The sequence below is a fragment of the Equus quagga genome, chromosome 1, assembly GCF_021613505.1.
Source record: "Equus quagga isolate Etosha38 chromosome 1, UCLA_HA_Equagga_1.0, whole genome shotgun sequence".
NCBI classification, from domain to species: domain Eukaryota; kingdom Metazoa; phylum Chordata; class Mammalia; order Perissodactyla; family Equidae; genus Equus; species Equus quagga.
In genome coordinates this window covers 148,086,963-148,105,588 of record NC_060267.1, presented here as the reverse complement: position 1 = coordinate 148,105,588, position 18,626 = coordinate 148,086,963, and the positions used below count along the sequence as shown (strand labels likewise).

At 40.8% G+C, this 18,626-nt stretch overlaps 1 protein-coding gene across 3 annotated transcripts in view; it reads left to right on the top strand.

The window, feature by feature from the left end:
• The window catches only part of ARPP21 (cAMP regulated phosphoprotein 21), a 151,633-nt gene that overhangs the window by 78,044 nt on the left and 54,963 nt on the right, over window positions 1–18,626 (top strand). For 2 of the 3 annotated variants that reach the window (XM_046678733.1, XM_046678726.1), the window contains exons 13-15: window positions 2,056–2,288; window positions 10,509–10,742; window positions 17,630–17,811. In XM_046678733.1, the coding sequence (XP_046534689.1) occupies window positions 2,056–2,288; window positions 10,509–10,742; window positions 17,630–17,811 (649 nt within the window). The remainder of the gene's footprint in view (window positions 1–2,055; window positions 2,289–10,508; window positions 10,743–17,629; window positions 17,812–18,626) is intronic. The other variant, XM_046678743.1, reaches the window with a different exon arrangement.

The window sequence follows — 18,626 nt, the reverse complement described above, 5'->3', positions numbered from 1 at the left end:
GAAGGGTGCAAACTACAGCACTCTAGTTTGCACCCAGGAATAGTGGGGGACGCCTCCTTTGCAGAGAAAGGCCTAGCCACACTGGCATTGAGAGGAAGTCTGGATTCCTCCCATGGAGGTACAGAGTTCATGGGGAGAGGGATAATTGAAGCCGAATTAGTGATGATCACCCCCATATGGAGAGCTGCCTTCTGATGCATCCTGCATGCTGAGGCTAAGGACCACTCCAAATCTTTTCCTGTAATAAATATTCCAAATTAGCTACAAATGAGATTATTGTCACATCCCTGGGGCATTCCCAGTTGCTAAATAATGATTTAGCCAGGCTTTGTCAAGGATGGGTCAAATTAATCAGAATTATATGGGAAAAGAATGAAGTTGAATTTGGAGATTGAAAGGGAAATATCCAGGAAAGGAGCACCAAGCCCTTGAAAAGGCTAATTTTCTCACCCTGTCTCCTCTGGCTTTCTTGAATTTCAAAAGTGTTTAAGCACTAAAGTCACCTGGCCATTGGGGAGTGTTTGATACTTCCTACTTGCAACCTGATCTTTTTTGAGATGGTCCTTATTTCTAAAACCAGCTATCCCTGAGGTACTGAGAACACAGAATGTTTGTAAGGAAGCATTGACAGACAACAGCAGGGTACTTAGTGCTTTTTGCTTTTGAGCTTTCTGTTCCCCTTGTGCCCCTTACTTTACAAAGTTCCCATCACAGATTAACTATTTCATTTTCCTTATATCTTGGGTCTATTTACCTTCTTAAGTTTTCATGAAATAAAAAAAAATGTTTAGTAAGTAAAGTTGAGGCAAAATCTAAAGTTTTCTGTTTACCTTCTGTACAATTTGGATGTTGGGTCTTTCAATCAGATATGTATACTCGTAGCAACTCAATAGTCCATTATTGTCTTTAGAAGAATATTTATTAACAAAGCTTCTGTTTGCATCTGTGAGATTGGATCAAGACTTGAGTATGTCATGTTGCATAGAGAATTGAAATTAAGGGTTATATCTATTGCCCAGGATTTCTGTCCTTTTTACTTATTTGTAATCCATGAGAATCTTAGAGTATTTTAATGATACATTATTTCCAACTGCAGAAAAAGCTTTGAAAATATTAATCAAGTTACTCTTTAAGCAGATTGGAAACCAATGAAAATGCAATTTTCATCAACTTTCTGTGTCAAACACATGCAATTTTGCACACTGCTTAGAGTTACTCTGGAATCTTCAAAATTCACTTCTGGCTATTGGATCTCTTCCAATACATTATTCTCTTTTCTATTTGAATTTTGAACCAATGTGTTCTTTCACCTATGGAGCTTTTTTGTTATTTCCATTGATCCCTTTGGAAAGTTTCGTGTCAGTGTAGTGTTTACACTGCTGTTATTATCACAAGCTTTGCTACGTGAAAAATATTAAAGGGCTCTTTCCTCTGCCCCTGAAGGTTAAACTTCTCAGGCAAAATTCTCACAAGTTGTTAGCAAAGTCATTTCTGTGATTTCTGTGCTGTCTTGTCAAAGCCTCAATGAATTCAGATATGTATCTCATAAAGTTAGAGAATAAATGAATAAATTGTTTCTCTGGAACTGTGTACATTTCCATGGTCCAATTATTTAATGCTAAAGGGAGAATCAAAACTCTTCTTCAGTGAGAATTGCTTTTACGATCATTCAGGATTATAATTGTTTCCAAATGTTGATTCATTGTTGATTTGGGTCAGGAGAATTTATCCCCCTTTCCTCTCCACAAGAGAAGTTAATAATTGTATTTTATACTATGTTTTTCTAGTTGTTTCTCCTTCACCGGCAGAGGGATCGTGTGACATTTGTAGATTTGGTTTTTCTGTTTATAACATGAGTGTTACATGTGATATGTTACCTGTCTGTACATCAATGAGGTATTTGTGGCACCGTTTCTGGGGCAACAGGTTTAATGGAAAGAGTTGACAAGAAGGGTTTGTGTAGACGACTCTTCCAAGAAAGGTCCCACTCTATGTCCATGCTGCTAATAGAATGTAACGCTGTCCCTGTGCATCTTTCTGATGGCCGTGCTCCAGGGGCAACAGAGATGGCTCAGGGAGAACATCTGGGAGTCGACAGAGCAGCTCGGAGAACGAACTCAAATGGTCCGACCACCAAAGGGCCTGGAGCAGCACAGACTCTGATAGCTCCAACCGCAATCTCAAGCCTGCCATGACCAAGACGGCGAGTTTTGGGGGCATCACGGTGCTGACCAGGGGTGATAGCACATCCAGTACCAGGAGTACCGGGAAGCTGTCCAAAGCAGGTAGTTAGTACTGAATGGGTTTATGTCCTGTGGTATTTTCTGGATTCCACCCAAGCCGTCCAGTCACCATTCCCTCTGACTTCAAGTTAACTAGTGATGGTGATATTAATTAATGGGATACATGGGGAGACAGAAGGTACAATTTAATTACCAATGCTGCCTCTTGCTAGCTGTGTGCCTAGATCCAATTACTAACCTCTCTAATCTTGTTTTCTTATCTATAAAATGTAGGTTATAGTAGAATATTACTCTAACCCACCTCAGTAGACTATTGTAAGTTTAATTTTGATCACTTATACAAAAATGGCTGCCAAGGCACCTGCACATGGCAACTATTTAAGAAAGGTTAACTGTTTTTTAAAATTTAATACTATGATTTATTCCTTAAAACCTCATTGCGGGAGCCTGGCCCCGTGGCCAAGTAGTTAAGTTCACACACTCTGCTTCGGTGGCCCAGGGTTTCACTGGTTCGGATTCTGGGCGCAGACATTGCACCGCTCATCAGGCCATGCTGAGGCAGCCTCCCACATGCCACAACCAGAAGGACCTATAACTACAATATAGTTATGTCCTGAGGGCCTTTGGGAAGAAGAGGAAGAAAAGAAAAAAGAGGAGATTGGCAACAGTTGTTAGCTCAGGTGCCAATCTTTAAAAAAGTAAAAACCACATTGTGATATAATTATAATATTAATAATTTCAGTTCCTGCTTTGGCATACTGTTAGTACAATCCTAGGAAGTTATTTAACCTATTTGTGTCTCAGTTACCTTATCTGAGAAATGCAAATAATAATAGTACCTATATTGCAAGGTTATTGTTAAGACTAAGAGTTAATATACACAAAGCAATTTGAATAATGCCTGGCAAGTTATTAGCCCTTAATAAGCACTAGTTCTTGTTTATTTTTCTTTCCTTCTTTCTTTTTGTTTTCAGTGAGGAAGATCAGCCCTGAGGTAACATCTGTTGCCAATCTTCCTCTTTTTTCTTTTCTCCCCAAAGCCCCACTACATAGTTGTACATCCTAGCTGTAGGTCATTCTAGTTGTTCTGTGTGGGACACCGCCACAGCAGGGCTTGATGAGCAGTGCGTAGAGCTGCGCCCAGGATTCCAACCGGCCAACCCTGGACCCCTGAAGTGGAGCGCACAAACTTAACCACTCAGCTATGGGGCCGGCCCCCAGTTCTTGTTTATTTTTATTATTACCATTTAACGTTTTCATCCCCTCTTTGCAGATAAGGGAAGTGACCTTCAGAAAGGTTTATAGTTTCCAAGTAGCCAGGTTCATGAGGGGGTTTTTCCTGTTTTGTCTGCTAAGTGAACCGTGGTCTTCGGAGGTCTTAGGTGGTTCAAGTTTGCGTGGACAGTCTTTGGGAGGTGCATGATGCTGAGAGATCCAGGAGAAGCAGAACTTGAAACAGCTTTACACTAACAGCAGCATCAACACCATGGAGTTCATATGAGTCTGCAAAACACCCAACATGGTCTGCCATTCCTAGTTCTTCTGCCTCCTGAGAACCCCTCACATTGTTTTCAAATTATTTTCAAATATTCACAATTAAAATACTTCATAAAATCCCAGGAAGGTGACAGATGACCATTCAGTAGTGTATTACATGGACTTAAGTTTGTGGTTTTCGTATGTAATTGATTTTGTTTGGTTTTGATTTTGCCTTAGAAGTGCAGAGGCCCTGACTCTCAGCTAAGGTGGGGCTTGCGAGTTGTGATTCCATGACAGGGCCTGGGTGTCAGGTTATACTGGTGGTGCATTCATGGCCTGGGTGTCAGGTTATACTGGTGGTGCATTCATGGCCTGGGGTTGCAGGTGAGTTGGAGGCCAGGGCCAGGGATGGTGAATAGACATCACCAACCATGCGTTAGAAATGGGTTTTTTGAGACTATGAACACTTTCCCAACCAAGCTTCAACACTCATCTTAAGGGGATCTTTTTGTGAAATCTGGGCTCATTATGCTAATGGTTTAACATAATTATGTTGTTGACAAAATTCCTCCTAAGAAATTATCTCATGTTTTCCTACATAGGCAGAAAATTAATAGCATTTAGTCACAGCCAATACTTTATATATCCATATATGTCTTACTTCTTGGAAGGATTCAGGTGGGCTCACACTGGCTTCTGTCATTTTTATTCACCAATTGGTGAATTCTTGATTTCTTACTCTAATTAATTGCTCTTACATCCCACTATTGCAGCAACTGAAGTCAAGAAAATCCACTGTGGTGCACTTGAGCCCTTGTAAACTAAGAAAGGTTAAATAGTTTTAAATCCCCTTAAAATGCAGAAACCAATTACCTTAAATGGTGCACTTAAAAATTCCAGCACACCAAAAGAGCTCTTAAGATTTTTAAATTAATCCTCATTCTCCATGCACCAACCCCCAGTCACTTTGCTTTTCCAAAGCAAAGCTCTTTGGAAACATTTAAAACACTTTAAGAATGCTAAAATGCCTGTTCTTTGAAGAATGATTAGAAATTGTAAGTGCTTCAGACATTTTTTTTCTTTTAATCTGAGTGTCTCCATTTGAAGCCTTGTCAAGGTGCAGGAATGGAAAGCAAAAAAAAAAAAAAAAAAAATTAAAGGAGATCAAGATAAGATGTCAAAACAAACTTACAATTTCCCAAGATGGTTTTATGAAGCAAAGCTGTCAGTTTTGCTGTCATGGAGCTTTAGAACTGTACAAGTTTCCAATTTTTTACTTCATGTTCACAGTGGAATTGCAATTTTTTTTTCGACCTTTCAGAAACCAAGTCTGGAATTGTGACATTTAAGTTACTGTTCTCCTGCTCTAATTACAGAGGTTCTAGCTTTAAATAGATAATAATGAGATTTTTTTCCGGGGGGAAACATGTTTTGTACATTATGGAAAAAGCATATTACTGAAGTCGGAATGTACCAGCACATTCTCTTGAGGCCTGGGATGTCTTTCTCTTATTGTATCTCCCACACTGGGCACAGTAATGACCACCTAATAGATGCCCTGCACACACCTGTGGAGATAGATGATGTCATTCCATCCTCCTTGGGAAGAAGACTTGAACGGTGCTAGCACTGCAGCCTTGGCTGTTTCAAGGTAGTGGCAATGTGGTTGAAAAATAAGAGTATGGCATTTATTTCTTTCCACACTGCCCAGACTACATTGTTATACTGTTGTTACTGCCCAAGGGGGTTGTCTGCCCACTGCAAGACGTGCCAATAGTCCAGAGGCAAGGTGGTAGGAGATAAACGGTTTTATTACAGCTTGCCAGCAAGGGGGAAGATGGCTGACTAATGTCCAAAAGAACCATCTCACAGACCAAAGAATACAAGCTAGTTATATAGGGAACTAGTCTCCAGTTTTGGAAAGGCATCTGGTTTCTGGGTGGGGCAGGTATCTTGTCTCCAGGTGGGGCAAACATCTGGTATTAGTTCCTGATAGTCTTTTGTTTTACTCTATATGCATCAGAGACCGAGCAACACCTATGCGCTGATTTAGTTTATGGATAATAAGAACAAAATCTTTGCTACATATAGTAAAGATTACATGAGTGGTTCCAACACATTTCCCTCCCTCTTGATCTCCAGAGCAGGGCTTCTCAACTTTAACTGCATTGGAATCATCGAAGGATTTGTTAAAGCACAGATTGCTTGTTTTCAACCACACTTTGAGAACAACTGCTCCGGAGAATTCGGATGTCTTTCTGTTATCAAACCAAAGTGGGTTTGCTTTCTGGAGTTTTAAAATCAGACTCTCCACCAGAAGCAGTTGTCACACAAAGTAGAGTTTATTTGAAGCCAATAGGAGACCATGTGGAATCATTTCCTAGCTGTCCTCAAGCTCAGGGCTTTATATTTTGGGTGGGGAATGAATATTCAAAAGGGGGAGGTGGGCATTTGCTTGCGCAGGCTCAGTTGGAAAACATGCTTCCACGTGTATCACATGTCAAGGTAATAAGGCCTACGCCCCTCCCAAAGCAGAGATTGTAGCATTAAAAATGAGGCAAAGGTCATCTCTTGGGCATTTTTTAGCCTATCTGTGCAAATGTTGCTCTTGTGGTGAGGTTTGGACTGGTTCCAGGTGGTTGGTGATTGCACCTCTTAACATAACAAAAAAGAAAAACAACCAATTTGGAGAAACAGTTAAATGCTTCCAAAACATCCCTTTAGTTCCTCAGGACAATTTGTAGGTGACACTTCTATTTTGTTTTAATAATTTTCTGTGGCCTGGTATTTTGTTTTCTAGAATAAGGGTATTCTTGTTGTTGTCACCTTCCTTTTCTACATCCTAGAGTATTTTTGGAGCCAGTACAAGACACCTCATCTTTCTACCACTTCTTCTTCCTCTTCTTCATTGTCATCACTACACTAATGCATCCTGGATACTCTCTTCCTCCTTATAATTTCAGAAGATTTCAGTTATTGTACTGAACTCTGGCTTCTGAATCTGGAAACACTTTCTTAAATTGACTGATTCAGGAAAAATATATATATTGTTCAGAGTCTTTCTAAAAGAAAAATTTCATTGGACGAGTTTAACAGGCAAAGAAGACTTTATTCATAACTGTTGCAACTGGGGTCAAGATTATTGCAATAGGTGAGAAAGATTAAGCTCAACCCTGCTGAAACAAAAGGCAGGAGAGTTTTTAAGCACTAGAGTGAGTTAGCGGAGAAGTACTGGAGGATGTTAGAAAGGTGACTGGTCAGTCTGATTAAGCCATCTGGGTTTACTAATTGGCACCTATCAAACTCTGGCCCCTACCCTCCCACAGAAACTGGCAGATAAGGGCACTACTTTTCCTGAGGATCACATTGCAAAGGGGTGGCTCCCAAGCCCTTAAGAAAGACAGTCCTGCATTGTAAAACTGGTAAGAAGCTGGGAGAAGATTTACATCTTAAAGGGGCAGAAATGCTACAAGAAAAGGGAGGTAAAGGGCCAACAGTCTGGAAGGAGCCAGTCTAAAGTTTAGTCAAGCTGAGGAGAACTGTAAGAGCATGGTCCCCATTGCTTCTCACCATATAGTCTGGTGGCTTATATTTCACAAAAGAGGATATTGAGGTCTAAAAAAGCAGTCACTTCTTGAAGAAAACACAGCAAGTAAATGGCAGAACTAGAACCCAAACTCAAGATGCTTCCTCCTGGGGAGTGAAACCTCTTATTCCAAGGGAATCTGCCCATGCCCTTTCTTTTTGCCCCAGCCCCTTCCCAGTTTTCCATTTTCTTTGCCTTATGATCTCTTTCCCAATTTTTTTCCATTTTTCCCCTTTCCTTTTTCCTGTCTCTCTGTTGAGTGTTTACCTGAGCTTCTCACCCACTCACCCCAATATCTTCTCCCTACACCTCCCACTATCTGCCCCTTAGGGTCCAGAATCGACATCTGAGCATCCTATTGTGAGTAGCATTGAAGTTCAGTGCAGGATCTCCTAGAACTTGGCACAGGCCTGCTCAGGGCTTTTGCCCCACCTGGTTCTTGCTTGGATGACTCCAGGGTAAGCATACGACCTGCAGGCTTAGAGCCTGGTCCATGGAGTCACAGCGCCTGGGTTTGAACTCAGGCTCCTCCACACACTAGGTGCTCTTGGGAAATTTACTTAATGTCTCTGAGGATCAGTTCTCATTTTCAAAATGAGGTAGCTGTGAAAATTAGATAGTTCATATAGAGTGATTCGCACAGTGCTTGTCACATAAATGTGCCATTGAAATATTTGCCATTGCTGTCATTAAGTCCCTGAAAAAAAGAAACCAGAAACATCTTAACTCTCAGAACCCAAAACAGGAAAGTTCTCAAACATGAATTTCATCTTTAAAAAAATCTTTGAACATTTCTAATCCTGTGCCTTTTATCACCATTTCTAACATCCGTTTTTTATCAAAAATTTCAGTAATACTATGAGCACAATATTGCTCTACCTTATTCTAGGCGGTTGATGTTTACGAGCTGGTCAAAGCTGATTATATGCCAGACAAAAAGGCCGGTTACTAAACCTGGCTGCATGGGATTGCTGAACCACCCCTCCAAGGAGGTCTAAATTTGTCTTCATCTTTGCAAGTGTTGAGAGTTTAAGCCATATCTAGTTTCCTTCTTTTAACCTGTGGAATCAAACCATTTACATTATCTTTACATTGTCTCCTTGTTATTCCTATTGAAGCTGTTGCTTTTCCCCAGCTGATAGAAGGAAATGATATTGCAAGTCAAGGATGAATGGCCATCTTCTGAAAGCCAAAATCAAGTCATTTGATTGTGGCACTTCAGTCTAAGTGCATCAGTCCTGCCCCCGACACACACACCCATGTCGGCACCAGCTCACACTCAAATCAGAGTTGGGACATGCTTCGCTGGCCCCAACTCTTTCTCACTGTCTAACCTCTCAGACCGGAGATGGGCAGAATCAATTTTGCATGACCTTAAATGTCTGGGGGCAGGAGGTTTTGTTGTATTATTACTGTTGTTGCTGTTGACTCTGCACTAGTGTCAAATTCGGACTGCAGCATCAAATCATACGGTCAAGTCCACAAACACTACAGTGTACATTGGGGCTGTGACTTCAGGGTCATAATGTCAGCAACATGGTCTCAAAACTATTCTTAGCATTTTCAAATTTCCTTTTACATCCTTTATTTTCCTCCCCATACATTATTGGGAACCCAAACAACTTTCTAAAGTTAGATGGAGCATCCTGAATTAACCTGGAATTTAATCATTATTAGTAATCAAGTCATGGGAAAAGCAGAGAAGATACCCAGCTGCGAACACTCGTGGCAGTCCATGGTATACGCATATGTGTGCTTGCAGGAGGCATCGGTGGGTCATGGTTAAATCCAAATCAGTCTGCCTGGATCGAATCCCAGCTCTGACATTATCTAGCTGTATGAGTCAGCTTGAGTTATCTAACTTCTCTGTGCTTCAGTTTCCTTATCTATAAAGGCAGTAATGGTACTTATTATTAAAGTGTTTATCCAGGTGCTCACACATACTAAGTGCTCAATAAATATCATTGTCCTCCTTCTCGAAAATTGCCATGCTCTCCAATGGTTCCTCGGCTCTGCAACTTCATGTTGGATTCCTATTACTTATTTTAAAAGGTCTGCAGTTTAATTTATGGGCACATTTTAGAATCTTGAAAACAATGTTAGCTATTCCTTATATGTATTCACCTTTAATGACACAGAAAAATGCAGTTTTAATGACATAAGTCAATAGTTATGGGCTAATAGTTAAAAAAAACTTCTTATACCACATTACTGTAACCTGTGACATCATCTAATTAGTGTGAATTCACAGATGAAGAAATTTTGCTTGGCATATTTTCTCTCCAACACTCTGGTTAATATTCAGTGCCCAAAACAGCCACGGCCAAGGGTGCCAGGGCTTCTTGGTTCTGGCTGCAGTGAAGGATGGCTAGGGCCTAATGGACGTGGGATGTAGCAGGTGTTTCTCTGTCCACAGTGGAAGGAGAGACAGATGAGGAGGGCTAGATTCCACCTTGGGGGCTTCTGCACGCTGATCCAGTTACCGATATGTTTGAGAAATCCACTGTCCGCAAACATCCCTCTGATTTCACTCTTCTGTGTTATCTAAAGGATGCTTGATCATTACCACGAAGGCCAAACCCTCCTTGGTGTACCTCTTGGCTGCATTAATAAGACTTCTGGGAATATGTGAAATACGGTATAGATCTTAAGCACTCCCAATAGGGGTAATCCAGTTCTATTCACATCTTGGGGGAAAAGATTATCTTCAAGATTCAGCTTTATGGATGCTGGAGAACCAGTACTTTAGAAGGATCTGCATGATGAGCACATCATAGGACTCCTTCTTAAACTGAAGTCTTCTAACACCCATCCCAGTCATTCTGTTCTCATAACTCCAGCTCAGTAAGACATTTCCATGGCATTAATTGCTCAGGGTGATGGGAGTTTTCCAGCATTGAGTTCAGAACTTTAGGGTACCATTTACCAAGGTATCACCCTAGTGACATGTGAGAAGGCTGAGAGTGCTCATTCTTAATCTCTGTTTTTCTAGGAAATTGACACATGTGAAAAATATGTAGCAAATATTTCAATAAAATGTGAGCCCGAAATCTGGGAGGGACATTAGTTAATCTCACCTGCAGCACTCCCCTCAAATTCTTTAATGATAGATTATATAAAACTAAGTATTTAGACCCAGAGCTATGGTTTCTTTCCTCGTCTCTGTGTTGAATGATCTTTGTTTTGTATCTCTGTGGTAGGTTCCGAGTCTTCCAGCAGTGCAGGCTCCTCAGGATCGCTGTCCCGTACCCATCAACCCCTCCAGAGTGCACCCCTGGTCTCAGGTGTGGCAGCCAGTTCTCCTGGCTGTCTGCCCTATACGGAGAATGGAATGGGCAGCCAGGTTGCTCCCAGCAGCACCAGCTACATCCTCGTTCCACTGGAAGCTGCAACAGGCATCCCACCTGGAAGCATCCTTCTTAATCCACATACAGGTTAGTTTATTGCCTCTGCTTTGGTAGGAACACAAGATCAGATGTTTGTCTGTGTGTGCGAGCTTATAAATTTGCTAGCAAGTTTTCTGAAAATTCCTGGGCAGGAGAGCTTGTTGCATGAACTGCTCTGTAGGGTTTTGATTTAGGAAGAGCCTATCTGTAGTTGCAATCTGTACCTATATATGGATATCAATCTTGATATATAAATATAAGTATAGATACTTCCCAGAAATAGCCACTTTCCTCTCTGTCCTCTCTTCTCTGATCATGGTATCTCTCATATATGCCCAGGAGCTAAGATCAGAGACTGTAGAGTGATGAGTTGAGATATACTAATTAAAAACTTTGTGCTTCTCAGACTAAATCCCCAGTCAGCCTGTTGTTATGTCAAAAGTTTTTTTGTATCTTGGATGGACTGGTGAACATCTGCTTCATGGGGGAAATTTCTCAACCAGGGCAATTTTGCTCATGCCTCCAAAGCCATTTGCCAATCCATCATGACCTAGGGAGGAGGGGACTGCTACTAGCATCTAAGAAGGTAGAGGCCAGAGATGCTACTAAACATCCTACAATACACAGGACAGCCCCTTCAACAGAGGATTATCCAGCCCAAAATGTCAGTGCCATGGTTGTGAAATCCTGGGTTAGAAGGCTTGACATTGACTAGTCAATGCTTTAGAAGCCTTTATAGAGATTGAAAAAAATTGAATTGTCTCAGAATAGATCCGAGATGTGATTTAGATTAGTCTGGTATTTTATACTTAGATACTCAATAGTTAGATATAGAGTTAGATATTTTCAGTATATTATATCCAGAGTATTTCCTTGATTAGCTAAACTTAAAAATGCAAAACTGGATGAGAATCTCATAAAAGTGATCTGACTCAATCTTCTCACATGTCTAGTGCTGCTAGTAATTAGGAAATTCAGAGAAACATGAGAATGATAGTAAAATAGTTATTTGAATAATTGCTACATTTTCATGAAAACATATGGCCATTCTCAAGGCATGGTGTTTGATTGAGACATTTTGAAAATGCCGTAAGCTTGAGGAAAAAGAAGGCATAATCATTTTTTGGAAAATCATTTGAATGCTTTCAGATTAGATACTTTGAAGGAGAATATTAGATTGCTTTTATTTTATTTGCATCATTGTAAGCACTATAAAGGAAAGTAAAAGACAACCAGCATCATATTCATTACTCTGGGCACTGACCGAAGTATGATCTGACTCTGTTGGCTTCAATTCTTTCACTGTTAATTGAGACGCAGGGCTTGCAGACAAGAGCACGTACTAAGCATTAGTTTTCAGCGGTTTGTTTTAAGCAAAATTACAAAGTGTTTCAGAAAAGCTCAACAGCATTTTTTAGGATATAATGCAGGGATATTATTTGTAATGATAGTGTGGTTATGCATCTGTATGTGTATATTATCATCTATAATCTTGTTTAAAGAAAAAAATAATAATACGCTTTCTGATGCCAAGTCCCAATTCTTATTCATTGGATTGAGTCATTTAGAGCTGTTATTAAAATATCTCCCTTGAAAAGGATCCTAACTAAAGAAAGGGTGTGATAACACTTGAACAGCTTCTCCATACACACTTCTCACATCTGACAAATGCTAGACTTGAAGATATCCCTAGACCAGAAGGAAAATGTATTAATGCATTGCATATGCCTCTACTATGGAAACTGAAAATTTGCCCCCTTTGGGCTGGAACTCATCTTTCCCTGTCATTGCCTTGAACTCCTGAAATCCAGACCTCTCACCCTTTCCTAAATACCCTTCTCCCAAATTACATGGCAGAAATGCACTGGTGTTACGAACCGAGAGCCTATGACTACTTTGCCTCCTGTGTGAATTGCCCTTGAGTTCATTTCCTTGTTACCAGCACATTTACAAGCTCCTTGTGAGGAGGAGCCATACTTGACTATTTTTTCACTTCCCTAGAGGGCATAATGAAGTAATCTTAGGCACTATGCTTAGGCATAGGTGCTCAATAACTACACATCATTGAAATAATATCTACTACCCATTATATATGTTGATGTGGATAATGGAGAAGTTTTTGTCTAATGTTTTATATTTGAGAAAGTGGCTCATATATAAAACTATGATTGATACAATATCTGTCTAAAGCAGGAATATGACAAACAATGATTTGAAAATACCAAGGTGCCTGCCAGTCATATGTTTACTAAATAAAACAAAGATGAAACTTCCTTTGTCAGCACAATTGAGTTGGCTCTAACTAAGTATGAAACATTTGGCACACTGAAGCCAGACCCGCCCACATATATTCTTGCAGTTCCCCAAATACAAGCACGACTTTTTATTTTGTCTGGCCTTAGACTCAACTCTCATCTGATTCATTTCTAACTCAGAACTCAGGCCGGTTCTTTCTTTGCTTTTCAGGCAGCTGGATGAGTGAGTTGCTGCAGAGGCTCTTTTTCAAAGTTAGCCCTTTCTAAGATCTTCATCCTTGCCAGGCAAGCCTGGGTTTGACTCTTGAGTTTGGTCTTCCTCCAGCTGTCTTGGACTCAGCTTCCTTTTGGAAATTTTTAACAGAAAGCTCATCTTTGTTTGGCTATTTACTTTCAATTCAGTGCTATCCAGAGATGCCAACAGTCAGTGGCGTCCCTCAAGTACTCCTTAATGCCCGTATATGTTGTTTTGCCATTTTGCTTTGCCCTCCTCTAGCGTGAATTCACGAGTGTGTGATGTCAGGGCATGCCATCGAAAGGGACTCCACTTTGAACAGCATTTCAGGTCTGATCTCTTTCAAAAACTCCTGATGGGCTTCCATAACACTATATTTTTTGTGTTTCACAGGACTTCTAGCATCTATTTATCCAACTTGCTTCTACCTTTTTCTTAAATGCACCATGAAGTTTTTGTGTGCTGTCTATAAACATATCTTTGCAAGATGTGAATTAATCTTTGCCTATCCATAATCAGTAGCTCCCTCATAATTTGATTGATCACTTTCTAAGGACTAGGAAAGGAAAAATCTCTTCTTCTCACTCCCTCTCTTTTATTAAAAGTAAATACCCTTCTGCCAAGTACATGGCAGAAATGCTTTGGTCTTAGGAACCAAAAGCATATGATTACTTTGCTTCTAGTGTGAATTGCCCTTGGGTTCATCCCTTTGTTACCAGCACATTTAGAAGCTCTTTGTGCCCAGGGGTCATACTTAGTTTTGCTTTTTTGTTTTGTTCTGTTTTGCATCCCTGGAATAGATAACAAAGTCTTAGTCACTGTGCAGGTGCTCAATAATTATATATTTGTAAAATAACATCTACTACACACTGTTCATGTCAATGGGGAAGTGGAGAAGTTTTTCACCTAAGATCATGCATTTGAGAGGAATGAGCGCTCTGCACTTAATCCTCTTCTCTGCCCTGGCTCAGCTCCGGACACCCTGGCTTACCTGTCACTGCACTCTCTTTACCTGTGCCAACACACAAGCCACTACTGGGCATACCTGTGCAATTTCTGACACAAAAACCTCTTCTAAACTGAGTAGTCCTGGGGCCAACTAGTTTTTCTCTCCCCTTTGGTCTTCAGCAGCTGTCATTCAAACTAACAGCCCATATTCAGCTGTAATTGCATCTGGATTGGTAGAAATGGTAGACTCTAGAGAGGCGACCATTGGCTGACTTGAAAACCAAGTCACTTACCCTAGCTTTGTTAGAAAATTGTTTTCGTCTCTTCCCTGGCATCCATCTTACTTCTTTCATTTTCCTCAGTTCTTTCGACCTCTCCTAGGTGAGCGTAAAATCAATCTTGTATACTCTCTTTTCTTTTCAGAAAAACCTGCCATCTCTCACCGCCCAAGTGAATTCTTAGTATTGTTCATATGCAATTATTTGGAAACATTTGTTCCTTCTGGTCCACAGCATATTAATAATATTTCAAACAGAGTACCTTAAAATTTATCAAAAAGGTCATATGAATATTTTGTGGTAACGTTTTTCACCCTAATTACGGTCAGTTTTTCACACCTAGTTAGTTCTCACTGTAAATTGAAGGTCACAAAGAATGTAGAATGTAGTAAAGATGCTTTTTGTTTTCCATCTTTATGTGTTTGTGTGTGTGTTTGTGTATAAGCACAGAGTGAGGCTGATTTTGAAATGGTTTCACATGAAGTTGCTGTGAAGATTTTTTTTTATGTTATCTAACATTTTCCTCTTTTTAAGGTACAAAAAAAAATGGAGGCAGGGGACTAAGGATTAGAACACTAAAGGGGCTGATTGATTTTTAAAAATTGAGCTATTTTTTTCATCCTTTCCCAAATTGCTGATTTTTGGAGGAGAAACAGATTGCAGATTTTAAACCCAGAAGAAAATTATTTTTTAAAAGAGAAAAAGAATTTAAAATAATAAAATGTAGCTAAAATTAAACGACAGTGATAGGAAAACAAGTGCCTCTGAAGAAGATTAAAAGAAAAATACCTCTAAATTTAGTCATTGTTCTGTGAATGTAATTCTGGGACGTTCGCTGTTCCATCACAGCACGTTATGATTGGTTATGAAACTGTTATCCTAACTTCATTAGTTCTGGCAGGTATGTTCACGAATATGCAGCACTTGAGATTTCCTGTTGCAGACACACAAATATATTTGGGCTGAAAATTTGGGTAATGGGAATGCTCAGCACTCATTAGCTTTCCTAACTGAGCTGAAGTCAGTCCATTGCTCTTTACCTGTGAACCTTTTATTTGGCTTCACTACGGCCTCAGCATTTGCCTCCCCAACCTATTCCAATTTACTTTCTTAGTGTAGTTTATAAAGTACACAGGTGAAGTGCATGATCCACATGCATTTCACGTGTAGCCTTGGGAAATATTTGCATATGTGAACATCTGTGTAAACACCACCCAGAAAGAGACATGGACCATATTTAGCCTCCCAGTAGGTTCCTTTGTGCCCCCTCAGAGGTACCACTAGTCTTACTTATATTACCATTGCTAAGTTTTGCCTGATCTTGAATGTAATAGAAATGGAGTTATGCAGTAGCAGCCCTTTTGGGACTGATTTCTTTCACTTAGCATACCTTTGCTAACTAGCTTAGCTCTCATTTTATAACAGTCTGTTCTTGTTAAATACCATGCTTTCTTTTTTCACTAAAATATTGTTTCCTTTGGGTCAGTTTTTATACTTTCCCTCTCTGTCCTGTTCCTTTTTCGTTGCTAATTGTCCTCACGCATTTGGTCATTCTTCATATATATTATTAAAGAACAAGGCTGATTTCCTCGGCCATCGCATGCTACTTACCCTGGATAAGAGTGCTCTTGCAAGCCCTGTAGACCGAATGGTGTAAGGAGACACTTTAGAATACGTGCTTGGGAATAACTCAAAGCCTCTGCTGCCCCCTTTAAAACCAAGGAGAGGGTGACCCTCCCCGAGACACTACGCCATTCTGGGAGTCCTGCTCCTTCCAGGCATTTTGCTCAGGTTCCTAGAGAATATTTCTATGGCTTCAGCTTGTGGACAATCTTCCTACTGCTGCCTTTCCAATAGAGTTGTGGGGAGTGTGGATAATGGAAGAAAGGACTCAGAAAAAGTTCTACAAACTCTTTGCCAATCCACTCCCCCATATTCTGATCTTTCTCCTTCGTTATCTACCAATCCTGAGTGTGATTCCATCTTAAAACATGGTCTCCCCTCCTGACTTCTCGTGCATTGATTAATAATTTTCAGTTATGATGGGATTTTTTCCCATGGCCCCTCCTTGTACCATGTACTCCTCCTGTAAACTTGAATAATTCACTTAAGTTATTGGTGTAATGGGAAGTGAATGGACTTTAGAGTCAGACTGACCAGGGTCATTTCCTGGTTCTCTCACTTACTGTTTTTTGTATTTCTGAATAAGTTGCTTGGCCCTCTAAACCCTAATTTTCTCATCTCTGAAATGGAATGGGATTGCACATCTGTGGGGTTGTTGGAAGAGCTGAAATCATGCATGTAAGATGCCTGTCACTGTGCCCGCCACATTGGAAACCCATTTGTTCTTTTTTACCTCTCTCTCTTTCATTTGCTGCCCTCTCCTCACCTCCCTTCAGCTCTTTACTCCTATACCCTTTCTGGTGGGCCTTCATTTCCTCTTCTGGGACAGGGAGATGACACATTTCTTCCTCACTGAGTCATGATGAGGCTCTAATGATACTATTTTATAAACTATAACAGACTGCTCAAATAGCAGTAATAATAATAGTGAACCATGCCATTATTTCAAAAGGCAAAATACGTATATTTGCTTCACCATTGTAAGAGGATTCTGTGATGAGTTTATTATGCATCGTCTTTAAAATCTAAACCTCTGTGTATTCCTAGTTGTGTCTATTTAGAGAAGTGATTGAATAGATGTGTTATGTTCTGTTGTATGTATATTTGTGGAACTGATAATGATTCTGAATTGGTGACAAAGCTAGGGGAAGCAAAACAAATGTATCGGTAAATAATGTGTAACTGAATGGAGCCAGAGTTGTGTTAACGGAAAGCAGCCTTCTCTCAGTGTGCATTATCTCTCTGACAGCATGAGGTTCAGGGCAGCAAAACACATGGCTTTGTGAAGATTGCTTCTCCACAGGCCTTCTCCTCAGGGTACCACTGTACACAGATGCACCTAGCTTTGGCAAATCTCCCTGAAGGTGTTGGATTTACTTGCTGCTTCTTAAATTGCTCTGGGCCTACATTGTTATCTAGCTTAACAGGATGGGTCATAAACAGTAACGTCTTCACACTGGTGAGGGTTCAGGTGTCCTGAATTTCCACTGCCCTGCACTTTCACTTTAGTGCTTTTCAAGTATCTATCAGAGTTGTTCTTTCTGCTAAAGGAGGGATGGAGAAACTCACGTAGACCAAGCCATGATTCCATTGCAGGCCAGCCCTTTGTGAATCCCGATGGAACCCCTGCAATATACAACCCCCCCGCCAGTCAGCAGCCCCTGCGAAGCTCGATGGTGGGGCAGTCCCAGCAGCAGCCACAGCAGCAGCCCTCTCCCCAGCCGCAGCAGCAGGTGCAGCCACCACAGCCGCAAATGGCAGGCACACTAGTGACTCAGGTAAGGAGCTGGTTGGAGAGCAGGGAGGAGAAGGGCTCTGAGACAAAGGCTGCTCTGCCATCAGAGTAGCAATGGGTAGGAAGAGGGGATATTTTCCATTGGTGCCACACCATCCACTCAACCTCATAAGTAAAACCTGGCAACCTAGAGTCCTTGGTTACAAGTTGACAAGATATCATCTGGATCCTTAAGCTTAGGTAGAGATGAGTGTCCCATCCAATGACTTTCATGGTGAGGGCATGGTACTAGGGAAAAGGAATGACAAGTTTTTTCTTAGGTCTAGATGCTATTTTTATGTACCAAGGAGCCTGCCTTGGGAATTGAATTCGTAATCCCATCCAGGGCTTTGCATCATCTGGTTCACCCATTCCCAACACAGACCAAGTACTCATGTCTGCAAAGAGCCAATATTAAAGTCTCTATCAAGGGAAAGAACAGAAGTCAGTTCATTCCAAGGTGGCCTGGCTGTTCACACACCCCTTAGAGAGATGTAGAGCTGCCCTCCTTTCCTGGGGTGACACATGGAAATGTCCACAGAAACCTGAAACATTCCAGGTAGGTTGCTGGAGCGAACCTCATTTTAAATATTTTTGTCCTTACTTCTTAGTCCTTGGGCAATATTTTTAGACCCGGAGGATCTAACCAACACCAACCACATCAAGTATTGCAGTCACTTCTTAAAGGAGTGTTCACTCTGGGCAAATAAGCCCCTCTCCAGGCTGGCTGCCTCTGGTCTGCATGGCTTTGACTTTCTGTTGGTGGAAGGTTCCCCTCTCTGGAGTGCATGGACCTGTAAGGGACAGTGGTATGCTTCA